This window comes from Podarcis filfolensis, assembly GCF_964270895.1.
Source record: "Podarcis filfolensis genome assembly, chromosome: 8".
In the NCBI taxonomy this organism is placed as follows: domain Eukaryota; kingdom Metazoa; phylum Chordata; class Lepidosauria; order Squamata; family Lacertidae; genus Podarcis; species Podarcis filfolensis.
This window is the reverse complement of record NC_139611.1, coordinates 23,097,085-23,114,149: the sequence shown is the minus strand read 5'-3', so window position 1 is coordinate 23,114,149 and position 17,065 is coordinate 23,097,085. Positions and strand designations below refer to the sequence as shown.

Below are 17,065 nucleotides of genomic sequence, written 5' to 3'. Positions count from 1 at the left end.
GAACTGAAACTGACCTTCTCTGTTCCTGGACGCTGGGCCTGGTCCCTCCTGCCTGCAGATCCCAGAGACATAACAATACCTGCCCGCAGACCCACAGACATGCCGCCAACACCGTCCTCCTAATCCTGCCCGCAGCCAGCAAGATGCGAGCTAACCACAAAGGAGGGGTTTAACTGAAAATGCCAGTGAGCCGCCTGGCTCCTCTCCTCTGCTTCATCACCACACAGGTCCTAAGCAAGATTCATGGTAAGACCCTTAAGTGAAGGGCGGGGGACAAACGAAACCCGAAACCCCTTCTGTGACCACCTTTGTAAAAATAAAAATGGTTCTTAGATTTCATAGAATCAAAGAATTTCAGAGTTGGAAGGATCACTTAACCCAATCACCATCAATGCAGGAAGCACAACTAACATTTCTTGCCTGCCCGGTAAGGTCACAGGATTGCATTATTGCAATGTCAAAAGTAAAATACTAAAATCTGTTAAAAGCAATGCATGATCGAGGGCGGGTCCCAAAAGTGTGTATCTCAGGTGTTCAGCGTCCTGATGAAATCGCCAGGAGACTTCAAATCAGCTAGCGCAGGAATGTCCAGCTTTTGTGTTAGTTGCCTCTCTTCATTTAGGGATAATTTGTGCCCGTTAGAAAAGAGGGAGCAACATTATGGGGGCTGAGGGCTATATTCGCTTGTGAATATTCATCCCCCCCTCTCTCTGCACCCATCCATTCATTCTGTCTCTCCTACACACACAAACTCAAGGGTGCTGAGGCTTTTCACCTCAAGGGCAACATTCCCTTCTGGGTCTGCAACTTTCAATGAACTTTACTCTGAACTGGGTAAGTCCCAGTATGTCCTACTCCAGGAAGTGGTGATTTAACATTTATTCGTGCCCTTTCTGAATACTGAAGCCATGCACCTCCATTTTAAGGGTGGTAGCAGTGATCAACAATTTTGCATCTCTTCCCGGCCTCTCTCCAGATCCACATAAACAGGAATGTGTCACCAGGAGGATTCTCTGTCACCCGAAGGCCATTTGCCAACTTGACAAGCTGACATCTGATTACTATTGCCGGTGTCTGCCAGGCTACAAGGGGGATGGAATAAACAATTGCCAAGGTAAGTTAATACCTGTGTGCACATCTGCCTCTTATGGGGGGCAGCAGAGACCCGCAGTGGCTAGAATTCAGTCTACTATACCACGTTAAAAACATTCCCTCTCCTGCACACAGATAGCCCAAGGAACCCTAAAAATGCCTTTAGTGCAGTGTGTGTATGATGGGGATGGTCAAATCTCTCGATTTTTGTTTCCCCAAGTTTCTCATTTTCCCAATCCTAAGTTTGGTTCTCCACATTTCCACATCTCATTGCATTAATCGTTAATCAGATTTTTAGTGCAGATTTGTCCTAATATACACGAACTTCTACGCAATTGTGCCTCATATACACATTTTTACAGAGCAACTTTTCAATATGGATTTTTGTAAGTCATATTCACTAATGCATTCATTTTATGCACACTTTGCCCCAGTATATGTATTTTTGCACTTGGCTGCAGAACGGCACTGCAGGTTTTAGAAAAATGCAAATTTCAAAGAAAGGTTGTGCTTTGGTCCACATATTGTGGGAATTACATGTGAATTAAATGAGAATTGAATACCAATTTCTCTGGTATCCCTAGTGCGTAAATATCTTGGAACTGGAAAGACCTGGGTTCAATGTTGTGTGTGTGTGTGTGTGTGTGTGTGAGAGAGAGAGAGAGAGAGAGAGAGAGAGAGAGAGAGATTAATTATTGTTTAATTGCTTCATGATGTTTTGTGGGATATAATTCATAAATGAAATAAGTGAATAATAAACTCACCTATGTAACATTGTCTGGTTTTGGTTTATCACTCCCCCTCCCCCTCCCAGCCTCCATTTACCCAATCTGTAAAATAGGGATATGATTAAACGCTTCCTTCATAAAGCTCTTCTGTGGAAGAAAGAGATAAAGACAGAGACTGAAAGATGAATTTGTAGACTGAGAATTGCTGCCTATATTATTAATATCAAGTTTTGCAGATACTAATATTGACCAGTTTGAAGCAATTGGAAGCATAAGAACTGACTCCTTTTGGAATAAATCATTGTTCAGACTCTCAAAAATATTATTCAAACTTTTACTAACAGAACTCTTTTAAAATAAAAAAGATATATCAAATCACATCTCCAAAATATCCATACAATGCATTTTATTTTATAAAATATGAAATAATCCAAACAGACCTAAAAACAAAGGTCTCTCTCTCTCTCTCTCTCTCTCTCTCTCTCTCTCTCCACACTCTACATTCCAGCCTCCAGCTGTTTACTCTCCCTTCAGGAGAACTTCGTTTACATGCTCACTCCATTGAGTTTGGGAGAAAAGACTCAAAGGCAACTCAATTCAAAATGGAGATTTGCAACCCAATACCTCTCACATAATCTAAGGTCACAACACTCACAAGTTAGCTACCAGAGAAACAATGATCAGATAATCATTAACTTAGCAAGAGCTCAAAGTGCTTTCCTTGGGTTTAATATAGCCTCATGGAAAAACCTACCTACCTACCTACCTGAACTGATCTCACTCTTTGTCTGCTTGCAGACCCTGGGTTCCGCATCACCATTTCCAACGCATCTGTTTGCGATGGGTTCGGAGAGCAGGTCTGTCTCCTCAAGGCAAGAGAGAGGAAAGTCACCTTCAACATCACGGTCTCCATCTTCGGCAGACGCAGCCAGCACGAAGTGAGGTGGTACAAATTCTACTCCGGCCAAAGCCCACAATTCTACAGGTATGCATGCGTGGAGTGCAGAATACAATCTGGTGTGCGTCTCTTAAGACGCAGCCCTATCTGTAGTCCTTTTCAAGGCAGCTGTTCACCAGAGGTTGATTTCGGGGAACACGACTGGTTTGACCGCAATGGGCACTGAGCTGAGAGGGTGGCTTGGGGGCAGTGCAGCAGTGAATTAGAACAGAAGGCAAGAGGCAGGGAGGGGCTGGATTTTGGCTTCACTCCGGTTGCCACTAAAATTTGAAAGCCCAAAGTCCACCACTATGGCCTTTGAGACGTCTTTCCAGTTCTGAGCCATTAAAGAAGCTTCCAGCAATAACAAGAGGCTTTAAAACAACCAATGAGACAATGAACACAAGGCAGGCACCGCATGTACAATGTCACCGACAATGACACTGATTTCAGAAATTATTTCAGCCCCAAATGCTGTTGGGCAGGGCCACCCAAGGTGTAATTCCGCCCCCGAAGCTTATTGCCCGTTCCATGAATATCTGCCAATCCGAGTGGACTGTAAAAACTACGTGTAGGTTGTTTCATGCAGTTTGCCCATAATAGTGGCTGAGACAGAGGAAGAAGATTATGTAGACCAGATCCTATTCCAGCTATAACTTTGTCAATTTCCTTCTCCAAGTACTGTTCCCAGATGGATTTCAGTCCTGTGGGAGGAGCATGTAAGGAGTTGAGAAGCGCTGTAAAATATGAAAATGATGCGTAGATGGTACTTTACACCTAATAAATTATCTAAAATGTATAAGAAGGTTCCTAATAATGGCTGGAAGTGTAAACAGGAAGATGGGGATATAGCTATAGCTATAGATACAGATATAGATATTCCATATGTGGTGGACTTGCAAGAAAGCAAGGGTATTTTGGGAAATACATGATGAGATAAAAAAAGATGTTTCAAATGAGTATGTCCGAAAAGCCTGAAGCATTTCTATTAGGGATTATAGAGGCAGAAATCCCCACCCCACCCCGCCAAAATGCTAAAGTTGATTATGTATGTAACAACAGCAGCTAGGATTCCAGATGTGCAGAAATGGAAGGAAGAAGTTCCAGCCAAAGAAGAATGGATAAGTTAAGATAAGGAACTATGCAGAACTGGCAAAATTAACAGCAGAATTAAGAGAATCTAGTGATGAGTCTTTTATGGAAGAATGGATGCCTTTTCCGGACTATTTAAATAAATATTATAGTATGATGATCTCACAAGCAGGATTTGAGCTACAAGCAGCAGAAAGAATTAGATTATAATATTGTGATTTGATAGACAGAAGATGGGGTGCAGCAGAAGGGGAGAAACAACAACTCCATGGGGAAAGGGGTGAGAAGTTGACAAAAAGAAGGGAAAAGACTAAATTGTGCTTTGATTGTATATGTTGAAAATGTTTAAACTTAATGAAATGTAATTGGAAAAAGAGAGAGATCGAGAGAAGCACTGAGAAACTGAATGCAGGCAAGGCTGAAATGGTTTCAAATGGTGGTCTGAAAGCTTGAGAGTGTATCTTGGGACATGAAATTAAATGGTTTATTTGGTACATTCTCAGCCGTCACTCGGGACGCGGGTGGCGCTGTGGGTAAAACCTCAGTGCCTAGGACTTGCCGATCGTATGGTCGGCAGTTCGAATCCCCACAGCGGGGTGAGCTCCCGTCTTTCGGTCCCAGCTCCTGCCCACCTAGCAGTTCGAAAGCACCCCTAAGTGCAAGTAGACAAATAGGTACCGCTTTATAGCGGGAAGGTAAACGGCGTTTCCGTGTGCTGCGCTGGTGCTGGCTCGCCAGAGCAGCTTCGTCACGCTGGCCACGTGACCTGGAAGTGTCTTCGGACAGTGCTGGCTCCCGGCCTCTTAAGTGAGATGAGCGCACAACCCTAGAGTCGGACACGACTGGCCCGTAAGGGCCCGTACCTTTACCTTACAGCCGTCACTTACCCCATGGATGTTGGTTTGCAGTTATCGGAGAAGATTGGCGCTTGGGAAGAACAGGCCTCTGAAGATTGCTGTGCATGAACGTGGGCAGGCGCTGACACTACTTTCAATCAAAGAGGATGATTTTTACCCAAATCTTTTCTGGGCAGAAGTGAAACCGAGCACACCACCCACCAAAGCGGCCGTGGTTGAGGCCTATGACCTGACAGGCTTCCAGCTGTTAAATCCTTCCAATCTGAGATACTATTTTGCTCTGGATAGCATGCCTATAGGTAAGGCAACTTTTTAATTCTCCCCTAGATTTGTTGCAACTTGACTCAAGACAGCAGATATGCTCAAGGAAGGAAGGAAGGAAGGCCGATGCTCACCCTATACAGTGATACCTCAGGTTAAGAACTAAATTCATTCTGGAGGTCTGTTCTTAACCTGAAACTTTTCTTAACCTGAGGTACCACTTTATCTAATGGGGCCTCCCGCTGCACGATTTCTGTTCTCATCCTGAAGCAAAGTTCTTAACCCGAGGTACTATTTCTGGGTTAGCGGAGTCTGAAACCTGAAGTGTCTGTAACCTAAAGCGTCTGTAACCCGAGGTACCACTGTATAAGAATAGTATAACATTAACATGCCCCCACTCCTCATGTCAGTCCTGCCTTAAAATAGCAGCAAACATAAGTTTCAAACCTGGTCAGTTCCTCTCCATACAATGAGATGAGAATGAATACACACACACACACACACACTTCTATATTTCTACATACCAAAGGAGGTCCCCTTCCCGTACACACACTGAGTGTGTAGAAACCACAACCTTGTTTCTGACCAGCTTCATTTCATTCCAAATTAGCAGCCAGATTCGCTGTTAGAAGGAACGATTGTCATTTTGACTGAATTTTGCTGAAAGTTGGACTGTTGGGTGAGTGATGAAAACCCCAAATTCATGTACGGTAACTGCTGCACAAGTAATGGAAATTAAAGCAGACTGAGCAGTTCAGTTCTTTTTTTGTTGGATGTTATTATTTTTAAAATGGTCTTTGAGAGCACTGTAAACACGAGGCAAGTAGCTGTAGGAGCTCAGAATGTAACAGGACAGCGGGTGGAAGGAGATGCTCTCGGTGCAAATGGGACACTCTCCCAACAACCTGCCTTCCTATTTAAAACTGGTCTAGAGTGTGGCAGTTTCCTCTTCCTTAGTCCTTGCAAAACTAAGCAGGGAGGATGACAGGGACAAAACTGGAATTGTTTTGCTTAGTCTGCCATTAGCTCTGGCTCCATCTGTCATTGGCTGTGGATCCACCTCCTGGATCCATCTCTCTGCCTTCTGCCCTACCAGCTCCTGCAGCAGAGGTGGGGAGCCGGATTTTGTCGGATTCCCAACTCCCATCAGTGCCGCCCGGCATGACCAAATGCTCTGGGATGATGATGGGAGTTGTAGTTGCAGGGGGTTAATTTCAGCAAAGGCAATAAATACAGTGTTGCACTAGCCTATTCACTGAGGAGGTGTACCTGCTCCTTAAGCCAAGAGTAGCCAATGTGGTGCTCCTCCAGTTGTCGTGAGACTCCAGCTCCCATCCGCCCCTGCTAGCATAGCCGACAGCCAGGGGTGGTGATGGGAATTGTAGCCCAACTTCATCTAAAGCAAGGTTCCCCAAACCTGGGTGTCTGACTGTTTTTGGACTACAATCCCCATCACCCCTGACCACTGGTCCTGCTAGCTAGGGATGATGGGAGTTGTAGTCCCAAAACAGCCGGAGACCCAAGCTTGGGGAACCCTGATCTAAAGCTTTGCAGGTTTCCCTCCTCTGCCCCGTAGCCACAAGTCAACACTCTTGACATGGCAGCTCATGACCCTGTGCATCGAGAGGTCTCTCTGTTTTCTTCTGCTGCTTTTATTTTTAGAGGTCGGAGAGTTCTTGGAAGGGGACAACGTTGCCATCCAGTTGCCGAAATACCTTCAGCTTCCTCCGTCCAGCTTTGTCCGGTGGATCAAGGAGCCCCGCCCCATGATGCTGCTGGACAGCCATGCAGTGGTGTTGGCCAACGGCCTGGATGAGATTGAGATCAGAGGATTAATGTACGCTTGCCATCATCCGGGTGCTTTCAGGCTCAGCCTATAAACAGAAAGGTGTCCTCCAACTTCCCACTTTAGGGGGAGGGCTTATTTATTTCGACGGTGTCTGCCATGAGAATCTTGTGGGAACTATGAAAAAAACCCACAGTTTAATGTAAAGGGGGGTGGGATTGCTTCTTGCTGCATTGTAATGCTGAATGTTTATATTTTAATTTTTGCATCCTAGGCTTTTAAGGAGGCCTCTTTGGGTATCAAGAAGTATATATATTTATTATAATCTTCATAATAAATTGTATGCGTCAGGGGTGGGGAAACGTGTGGCTCTCCAGATGTTGTCAAATTCCAGTTTCTATCAGCACCATCCAGGATAGCCAACAGGGAGGATGGGAGTTGTAGTCCAGCAATATCCCCACTGAGAAGCCTGACACCTTGCAATTCAAAGGTTCTTCACTGGGGAGAACAGGTTCCAGCTGCTCCTGACACAAGAAAATAAGAAAAGCTTGCTGGATCAGATGAATGGCCCATCTGGTCCAGTATCCTGTTCTCACAGTGGCCAACCAGATGCCTGTGGGAAACTCACAAGTGGGGTCTGAGAGTGAGAGCGCTCTTCCCCTCCTGTGGTTTCCAGCAAGTGGGATTCACAAGCATTCACAAGCCTTTGATCACAGAACCGATCTTTGTTCTGCACGTGTAAGGACCTGATCTTCTAACGCAGTAGCCCCTACATTCTGGGAAGGAAGGGCATTGTGTATCATAAGACCATAACAAGAGCTTTCTGGATCATGTCCAATGGCTCACCTAGTCCAGCATCCCTGTGGACACCCAGACGACCCCATGGGAAGCCCAAACGCAAGACCCGTGCTCAGCAGCACTCTCCCCTCCTATGCCTTCTTGCAACTGGTATTCAGAAACAACCTGCCTTTGTCAGGGGAGACAGGACATAGCCATTATGGCTAGCAGTCTCCGATATCCTCCATGAATTTCTCTAATCCTCCTTTAAAGTTGGTGGCCATCACTGTCTCTCCTATGGGATCAAGATTCACAGCTCATGCACTGCATGAAAAAGTACTTTAAAAAAATCTGTCCCAAATATTCTAGCATTCAACTTCACTGGAGGTCCACGAGTTGTAGTCTTACAGGAGGAGGGAAGAAGCAATTCTCCATATACTGTCTCCATGCCATACATAATTTTATAAAGTTTTAAGTAAATTAGAGTATGCACATGTGGGAGAGAGAATGTGTGTGCATGAGAGTGTCTAGAACTGAGCATTTCTAGATATTTTTGCTCTTTGGGTTTCAAGATTCCATGAAGCATATCTCACCATTGTTATCCCTTTCCTCGTCTCTTAGGGACACTGACTTTGGCTATTTCCGAGCACTTGTCTACGATTTTAGCCCTGATGTCCCCGGAAGGGTGTTAAATGCTCAGAGACTCTTCTTAATAAATAGGGGTATGGAATCTCACCCTCCTTCCCTCTTTTTTAAAATCCTGTTGTGGTTAATGGTTGTTAAAGCGTTGTCCTTTTCTTGATTGTCAGTTTATGCCCAACCATCCCAGGTTTCGCTCTGCAATAGCTTTGGCTACACAAATGAACAAACAATGCCTGAATAGCTCAGTTGGTTAGAGCGTGGTGCTGGTAATGCCAAGGTGGCAGGTTCGATCCCCATATGGGACACATACATATTCCTGCATTGCAGGGGGTTGGACTAGATGATCCTCAGGGTCCCTTCCAACTCTACAGTTCTTTGACTCTAATATTATAGGTATTAACTATTCTGCGCCAAAGTATGTTCAGAGCAGCTTACGATGGTGTGGCCAAACAGTACCTGCAGCAACAATTTCAACCAGTTTAAAATACAGCCCAGTGTCCTTTCTCAATCCATTAACTTCATCTGCTAGATATTTTGGAAAGTGGTTTGTTTGTCTGTCTGTCTGTCTGTCTGTCTGCCTGTTTGCTTCTTTGTTCTCTATACGTTTGGACAGCTTTCAAGGTATCGTCACCAGACTTGGCACAAGGGTGCTTGAGGTGGGGCTGGCAAACTTCGTTACTGTTTGAATTCCAGGCGCCATTTTGAATCAAGATGGTGGGCCAAAACATGACTTTGGACTGGCTTCACCCAATTTTTTGTGTGACGCGTCCAAACTCACAAATTGTAGCCATTTTTTTTTAAAAAACATCCTTTTTTATTTCTAAAAATATCTGGGCTCCCTGCTAATAAAATATAACACAGAAGCATAAGAAAAACAAGATGAAGCAAATGACACAGTGGAAATGTGATCATTGAAACATTTTGGAATCATAAATATACAGCCTCTATATTCCTAAATACTGTGTCAGTAAGGCCGTGCTTGGTACTCTTTTTAATCTGAAGACCCTGTTGTGGTATTTTGTGTCTGTGTTCAAGTTTCTGCTATTCACTTGTTTCCTATCAGATATCAGCAAAACCTGCCATGGAGGCCGGGATGAAGAAAACTGCAAATGCAATCCAGGATTTGAGGGAAATGGTATACACTGTGTTGGTAAATAATTGTGAGCTTTGCTTCTTCTAGTCTTTATTTAGCATAGTACATAATGATCATAATGCTGCTATAAACAACCATTTGTTTTCTGCATATAGCGTTGATGCACAAACTATTGTGACATACACACAAACAGAGCCATTTTGTGTGATGCCACACACCCTACAGCATCCATTTTGTGTGTGTGGCCCCACAACACTACCTTAAAATTCCTATTGTGACTGTAGGCTGCAAAAAGGTTGACAAAACCTGTGTTAGAATACCCACAGCTCAGTGGTAGCACACATGCCCTGCATGCAGAAGGTCCCAGATTCAATCCCTGGCATCTGCAGGCAGGGCTGGGATGGAGCCTTGTTGGAAACCCTGCAGTGCTGCTGCCGGTCAGTGAAGACAATATTGAGTGAAAGGCAGCTTCTTAAATCCCTGTTTAAATCACCCCTGTATTCAGAACCATGAGGACTGGGACCTTGCTTTATTTTTAAGGGAAGGGCCATCATCCAGCTCCATCTAAAAGGATTCAGGTGGCAGGGGAAGGGCTGGAGAGCTGCTGCCAGTCAGCTTAGACAATGCTGGGCTTGATGGGCAAATCTCTCTCTGTGCACACATGTACGTAGAACATGCTCCTATATAGTCTCATTTTCTTCTTTTCTGCAAAGACATAGACGAGTGCAAGAAGGAGATGCCCGTGCATTGCCTGGCTGAAGCAACCTGCATCAACACATACGGATCATATTTTTGTCGCTGCCCGAAAGGCTTGGAAGGAGATGGTGTGCTCAGCTGCATAGGTAGAGGGAACGTCAATGTCTCTGGTTGTGAAGAATAGCTGGGCTGGGCTGGGGAAACTGTGTCCCCTCTGGGTATTGCTGCAGAGTCCATCACCACCAATGTCATTGCATTAATATGATTTATTGCCTACTGTTCACCCCAAGGTCCTAGCTCAATTTAAAATACAACATTAAAAACAGTTTGTTTGTTTTAAAAATGCAATCACAATAATAACAGGGTGGGTCCCAGGGATATACAACTTGAGTGCCCAAGGCTAAGGTAAAGAGGTGTAGCTTTAGCATACAATGTAAACTGCACAGTGAAGGTTCCAGACACATACCTGTAGAGAAGGAGTTCGACTACCTGGGGGCTGCCACAGAGAAGGCCCTCTCCTGGGCTGCCACCGCCTGCGCTTCTGAGGGTGGTGGAATTACTAATTACCCTCTGCCAATCTTAGCACCCAATGGGGGCCCTTAGGAAGGCAGGCAGTCTTTCAGATACTTGGGGCCTTAGGGCTTTAAGCACTCGAGTAAGCAGCTAAAATTGGGCTTGGAACGGACAAACATTGTGGCTGTTTTAAATAGGGGCTATGTGAGTCCCAAATGGAGCCCCAGTAACCTGACCACGGCATTTTGGAGCCATTGAAGTATACAGGTCTTCAAGGGCAGTCCCATGCAGTGTGGATTGCAGTAACCCAGTCCGGCTAACAGAGCATTTTTGAACCTTGGCTGTGTCGGCTGGAGCTCATGGGCGTTGGCGGGGGGGGGGGGTCCAACAATATCTGGGGGATTATCATCTCATCACTTACAGGCCCCCCATTTCTGGTCCGTAATGGGTGGCCTGTAGCTCAGGTGTAGTAGACCTGACTTTGCATGCAGAAGTGGTAGAGGTTCCAGGCTCAATCCCTGGCAGCCCCAGCAGACATGGAGAAAAACAGGTCCAGGACATGACCTCCCGTTGTGCAGCTTCTCTCTCACCCCCACCTTTTAGACATAGACGAATGCACCAGGGATTCCCATGCCTGCAACCAGGACGCGACATGCTTGAACACCCTGGGATCCTACTTCTGCATTTGCCAAAGCGGATTTATCGGTGACGGTGTTCACTGCAAAGGTAAGTTGCACAGATTGCAAAAAAAATTTTTTTAACAAATCCTGCTGAATCAGATGGAATAAGCATTTCACTCACCATCCTGTTTCCAGAGATGGACAAGCCAGGTGATTTCAGGAAGCCCGCAAGCAAAGCACGAATGAAACAGACCATCCCTTATCGTTTGCCTTTGTAATGACCATTATTCAGAGATATACTGCCCTTGAACATGTTGGTTTTGGTTGAACTAAAGCAGCCATATTGCAAACTTTGCCCATAAGTGCCAATTTTGAAGGATAGCTCTGATTGGGTCCACATATTTTTTTGGGGAAGTGTGAATTTGACTTTGGCTTTAAACGTGGACTGAATTGAATCCCCCCCTCCATCCCTACACTCTATAACCAATCAGATTTGTAGAATGGCTCCAAATTACTATGAGAGAGAATGAAACTTACCTCCCGCCATCCCGCTTTCTCTACACCATTCATATCATTAAGACTTTCATGTATTCCTATAATTGTGGGCTTTATCCCTAAACTGAAAAGCCTTCCTGGGCAGGGAAATGTCCTGTCCCTTGACCATCTATGTTACCCTTTCCTAGTCGTATGATATTGTTCTGGAAACAAGTTGATTATTTATGAGATAAGTGTGTGTTGGATGGTTATAAATGAGCAGGAGAGGATAGTTTACTTAGTAATTATACTTCCTCTTACTTGTGTGAGAATGCAAATATGTACAGGTATTTCAGCAGAGTTAAAAACCACCATCCATGCACATCTTATCTCTATAAGCTATTATGGCAAGGTTGAATAACCTTTTAGAACAATTATGATATCCAAGGGTGCTTTCGGCAGACTTGGATTGTCTCCCCCTCTTTCCCCTCCCCTCTGAACAAAGAAATCACTCTCAGACTGTTTAGTAAACAAGAAAAATACAATGTTTACTCACATCAAAAGTCTTGCCAGGATCCAACATGTTACAGGGATGACAGACAGGCAGGTAGTAATCCTTAAACGTTACAGATATCCATAGTTGAAAATGGAGATTGCTACCTGGAGGAGAGCAAAGAAACATCGTCCCCCATCACAGGCAGGAAAAAAATGTGTGTGTGACCCAAAAGAAGAGGCAGGGATTAACCCATTGTCTTTTTCCTGTGATCAGGTTTGGGGGGTATGACATCATAGTCCCCTCTGTACTGGTTCTGAAACACCACGGTGCCATTGCCCCTGTTTGTGACTGCCTGCCAATCGTGCATTTGATATTTGGGCTCCACATCCTCCCACATGGTGTGCGTTTGTGTCTTTTTGCCGGTGTTCACCTCTCTCTTCTCCTGTTACAGCAAAAAGCAACTGGTCCCCATGGTCTCCGTGGTCCGTCTGTTCCGCCACCTGCGGCCTCCAGAACCAGATGCGCATCCGGCAGTGCACTCACCCGGAGAGCGGCATGCGATGTGTGGGCCCTTCCGCTGATCTCAAGCTCTGTCCTAAGACGCAACCCTGCCCGTGTAAGCTGGCCTTCACTTCTTAAGCTGGGGCAGGGAGACCTCCCTTGCAAAAGGCACATCTCCACTGCAAAAGCACGTTCCTTTTATATCTTCATGGGAGCCCACCAGACAACCTCCAGTTGTGCTCACACCGCTAAGAGGGTGGTCATATGCAAGTCCAGATTTCAGTGCCATTTGTGCTTGTAAGCATTGGGTGCATAGCTGTCAACTTTCAGATTTGAAAATAAGGGATCAGCAGCCTCACCTGTCCGGGGACAGTCTACAGGATATCTAACAATCCGGGATAGCAGTGGGAAACGGCGCTGAAATAAGGGAATTTCCCGCAAAAAAAGGGAAGGTTGACAGCTATGATTGGGTGGGTGGGTAGGGGTGACACTTTCATTTCCAGTTAGTGCATATCCCATAACCTCCTCCTGAGAAATCTCACAAATTTTTATACCAGAAATGTTCTGGTTTATATTTGTTCCACTTTTGCTGTGCTGCAGCCCCTCTGGACAGCAATCGTGTGGAAGCCTTGGGGAAGCATCCCAGAACAATTAATAAAGCAGAATAATTCCACCTCTAATGTGGCACCACTCTTCTTGTGTCAAAAACAGGTTCCAGAGCATGCTTGCAATAAAACACCAGTCTGGAGAGGCCCATGGTTTCTTCCAAAGAATCCTGGTTTGTTCTTGCAAGTAGGGATGGATGAATCCGCCAGTTCTGGTTTCCCTCAGTTTCTCATTTTTCCAATCTTGACACTCAGTTCTCTACTTTCCCAAGCACTTTGCATTTCTTTTCTCTATCTTTTTTTTAAAAAAAAATCCCCATGAAAATGTGTCATTGTTTCAGTGCAAATATATGCTCATACACACATTTCTGTTTGCACTTTCCCCTAACAAATGCATTTAAGTGTATATTGTTTTGTTGGAGAACTGCGCCACAAAATTCAGAGGAGTGCAAATTCTGAAGGGCAGTTGTTCTTCATATTGCATCTATGCCGTTATTCTGCATATTGATTTAGGAAGGGTGAATTAGGCAGTTTCTCATTTAAATGCAAACAAAAACAGAATTCTGCCCTGTACCTATTCTGAGATGCCTCTCCCCTCCCCTGCTCCCCCTTTGTCAGAGGATCACACATCTCTCGCTGATCTCACAGCACCTCTTATGTCCTTTGTCACTTGACCGCTTTTTATCCCCTCTTCCTTATTGTTCAACTCAAGTCCAGAGGAAGTGGAACCATTCTCCTCCCACCCTCCCATTCCTATTTCCTTGTGTGTCAAGTATTTTTAGATTGTGAATCTTAGAGCTGCTAAGCTTCTCTTAGACACACTGTCTCTTTCCCCCTTTTTGCTAAAAGGTATGGAATAAATGCTGTGAATAAATAAAGCCAGGGTGGAGAAAAACCCGAGGAAATAGCAAAGAGTAGAACTGGGAAGATCCTAGCACTCAAAACACATGCACTTAGCCACTAGCTATTGTGCAACACCAGCCATGTCCACAGAAGGAGGAGGAGGAGGAGGAACCTGCTTGTCCAAAACTGATGTAGAGAATTGGTGGACAATTTTCTCCTTTCTTTCCTTTAGACAACGGCCATTGGTCAGAGTGGTCACCCTGGTCCATGTGCTCGGAGAAGTGTTCTGGGATCAAGAAAAGGATTCGAATCTGTGACAGCCCTGCTCCTTCCGGAGGGGGCCTGCCTTGTGAAGGGGAGAAGGAGGAGCTTGCAATGTGCAACGACAGCCAGTGTCCAGGTGCAGCCATCATCTTGCAGAGGGATTGGGCGAGCATGAAGGGGACCTTGCTGGGAGAAGCATAAGGCACCCTTTGGGCTTGAATGCTGAATCCTTAGAAACCTTGAGGGAGTTCCCCAGCTGTGAAGCTCTTCCCAAAAGGCGAGGGCAATGGGTTGGATTGGCAGGTGACTCTTACGTCAACACACCAGCAATAGGACAGGGTCCACTCTTACATCTGAAGGCAGCAGACAAACGTAGAGGGCAGTTCGCCGCTACTCCCTCGTCCATCCCAGTGTCTGCCGCCTGAGGCTGCCGCTGCCTCTTTCTGCCTAATGTTAGGGCCGGTCCTGCCTGAAAGCATCCAAGAACAGGTTGCTGGATGGGTCTTTGATTTGATTCAGCAGGGCTCATCTTACATTCTCACATTCCCTTTCTCCAACACAAGAACAGAAGGAGAGCCCTGCTGGATGAGGCCCCACCAGTCCAACATGCTGTTCTCACAGTGACTATCCCACGAATTGCTTGTTCCTTCCATACTTTTCAATGAAATTCCCCATCACTTTCCTAACTGCAAAAGTCTTGCTTCTTCAGCACGATGCTTTCACCTGCCTCCCTTTAATCGTGCAAAGCTAAAGTATGCACTTGAATATTTCATACAAAATACAGACCGTCTGGAGGCAGCTGAAAATCATGGGTTGACCCGGTCAGTGGGAAGCCCAAACTGAACCCTTTGCTTTCTCTCTGCCTCAGTTGACGGAATGTGGTCTCCCTGGGCATCCTGGACTCCCTGCCCCGTCACCTGCGGACTAGGAGTCGTGAGCCGATCTCGACAGTGCAACAACCCTGCCCCACAGCAGGGAGGGAATAACTGCAGTGGGCATGGGTACGAGGAAGGCTCTTGCGGATTTCCGGTGAGAGAAGCAGGTTTTTGAAATCGTGGCTACAAAGGACAGGAGAACGTTTTCAGACAGGGCTGGGGAACCTGTGACTACAACTCCCATCACCCTTGGCCATCCTTGGCTCAGATTCCGGGAGGGGAGTACCCAGATCAGGATCATTGCATCAGTGGAGAGGGATTTAATTATTTTAGCATGTCCCCTCCCAGGACAAGTAGCAGTTTTGGAGGAAGGGCTTTAATTTAGATAGCAGGCAAAAGGGAAAGGGCTAAGGGATTTCGCCACTAGCAAACTACTTTCCAAAAGCATTCTGTCCCACACGGTTGTTGTTGCTCTTGTTGCTGTTTTTAAAAGGCAAGCATGTCCTGTGCTTTCTGTTCCGAAAATTGCAGTGGTGAGGTTCAAGCAATGCACGGGAAATTCAGCATCTCCAACCTGCAGATTGTGCCTGCCCCACCACAATCTTTCAATATGTTGTCAGTCTGGATATTGACACACTCTTCTGCCTCATCTCTCTCTCTCTCTCTCTCTCATTTTTATTTATTGCATGCAGGAGGCTTACTGCAAATACCTGCCCAAACCATCTGAATCTATAATAACAGGGAAACTGATTCAATGAGTACCCAAACATTGGTCAATGCGGCAGTGGGAAGAATACCAGCAACCAGCCAAGTATGGCTTCTCTCAGTTTGTGGGCCAAACTTCATGGTGTTGTAAAGGACAATCCAGGCCACTGCTTAGTGAGAATTGGGGCCAGTGCAGACAGAACCATTCTCAGGTGCCCAGAAGCTAATGGAAGGGGGGGAGGGGGAGGAAAGGAAAAGAATAGCAGCAATGGACAACTTTTGCAAAGAACGGTTTGGGAAGAAAACTTTTGAACTGTATTAATTGCACTGAGAAACACCTGGAGTTGAGTATCTTCTCTGGAATGAAGCAACCTGTGAAATATCATGCACGACTATGTCCACAGTTAATGGATTTTGCATGGGTGCACAAGAGTCATTGGAAATGAACACAGATGTCGTGTTTGTAGAGGGGCCTGTGCACTGTGGTCATTTGAGGAACCCAGACATACCACAGTAAAGCACATGATGGGAGGAGTTTCTGGTCCCAGGCAGCAAAGGGCAGAGACTGGTCAATGATGAATGTGATTAAAGTTCCCCCAGCTTTTATACTGGATCAAATTATTATTATTATTATTATTATTATTATTATTATTATTATTATTATTCTCTTCTTAGTTTTACAAGGCTTCCACAGCATCATTATTACTCTGTGAAAGAGAAAGGACTTCTACTTCTAGGGGTGTTCAGGGTGGCATGGGTTTCATGCATCCATCATAAACGACCAACCTTCTCCTAGAAGACATTTTGCTGCATGAAATGGAGGAAAATTCAGGACAGACGAAAGAGCACAGCTTGTCTTTAAACTATGGAATTTGCTCCCACAAGAATTAATGGTGGCGACCAACTTGGAGGGCTTCAAAAGGAGATATAGGCAAATCCCAAAGGGTAAGGCTATCCTTGACTGAAAACCAGTTGAAGAAGGTGGCAAGTGGGGAGAGTTCTGTTGCATTCAAGTCTGGCCTGCAGGCTTCCCGTTGGCATCCATTTGGCTGCAGAATGTTGGACGAGAAGAGCCTCTGGCATGGTCCAGCAGGGATTAGTCCTATCCTGCATACCCACCTTTGATGGCTTTGAAGGGGGATAAGGCAAATGGCAGCTCCTAGCCAGATTGGCCATGTTTACCCTGCAATATCAGAGGTTTTCAGGTC

At 45.4% G+C, this 17,065-nt stretch overlaps 1 protein-coding gene across 2 annotated transcripts; it reads left to right on the top strand.

Annotated features, from left to right (window-relative positions):
• On the top strand, positions 1-16,463 carry LOC310768084 (uncharacterized protein). 2 transcript variants are annotated; one of them, XM_083625792.1, is made up of 13 exons: positions 1-246; positions 977-1,114; positions 2,619-2,805; positions 4,758-5,005; positions 6,630-6,804; positions 8,152-8,252; positions 9,236-9,322; positions 9,979-10,107; positions 11,078-11,200; positions 12,516-12,680; positions 14,246-14,413; positions 15,146-15,306; positions 15,845-16,463. In XM_083625792.1, exons 1-13 carry the CDS (start codon positions 180-182, stop codon positions 15,908-15,910), a joined length of 1,815 nt encoding a protein of 604 aa, XP_083481918.1. In that variant the 5' UTR covers positions 1-179; the 3' UTR covers positions 15,911-16,463. The 2 variants fall into 2 exon arrangements, with proteins under 2 accessions (XP_083481918.1, XP_083481919.1); XM_083625793.1 differs by having other exon boundaries at positions 9,236-9,307; positions 15,845-16,045.
• The last annotated feature ends 602 nt before the right edge of the window (positions 16,464-17,065 follow it).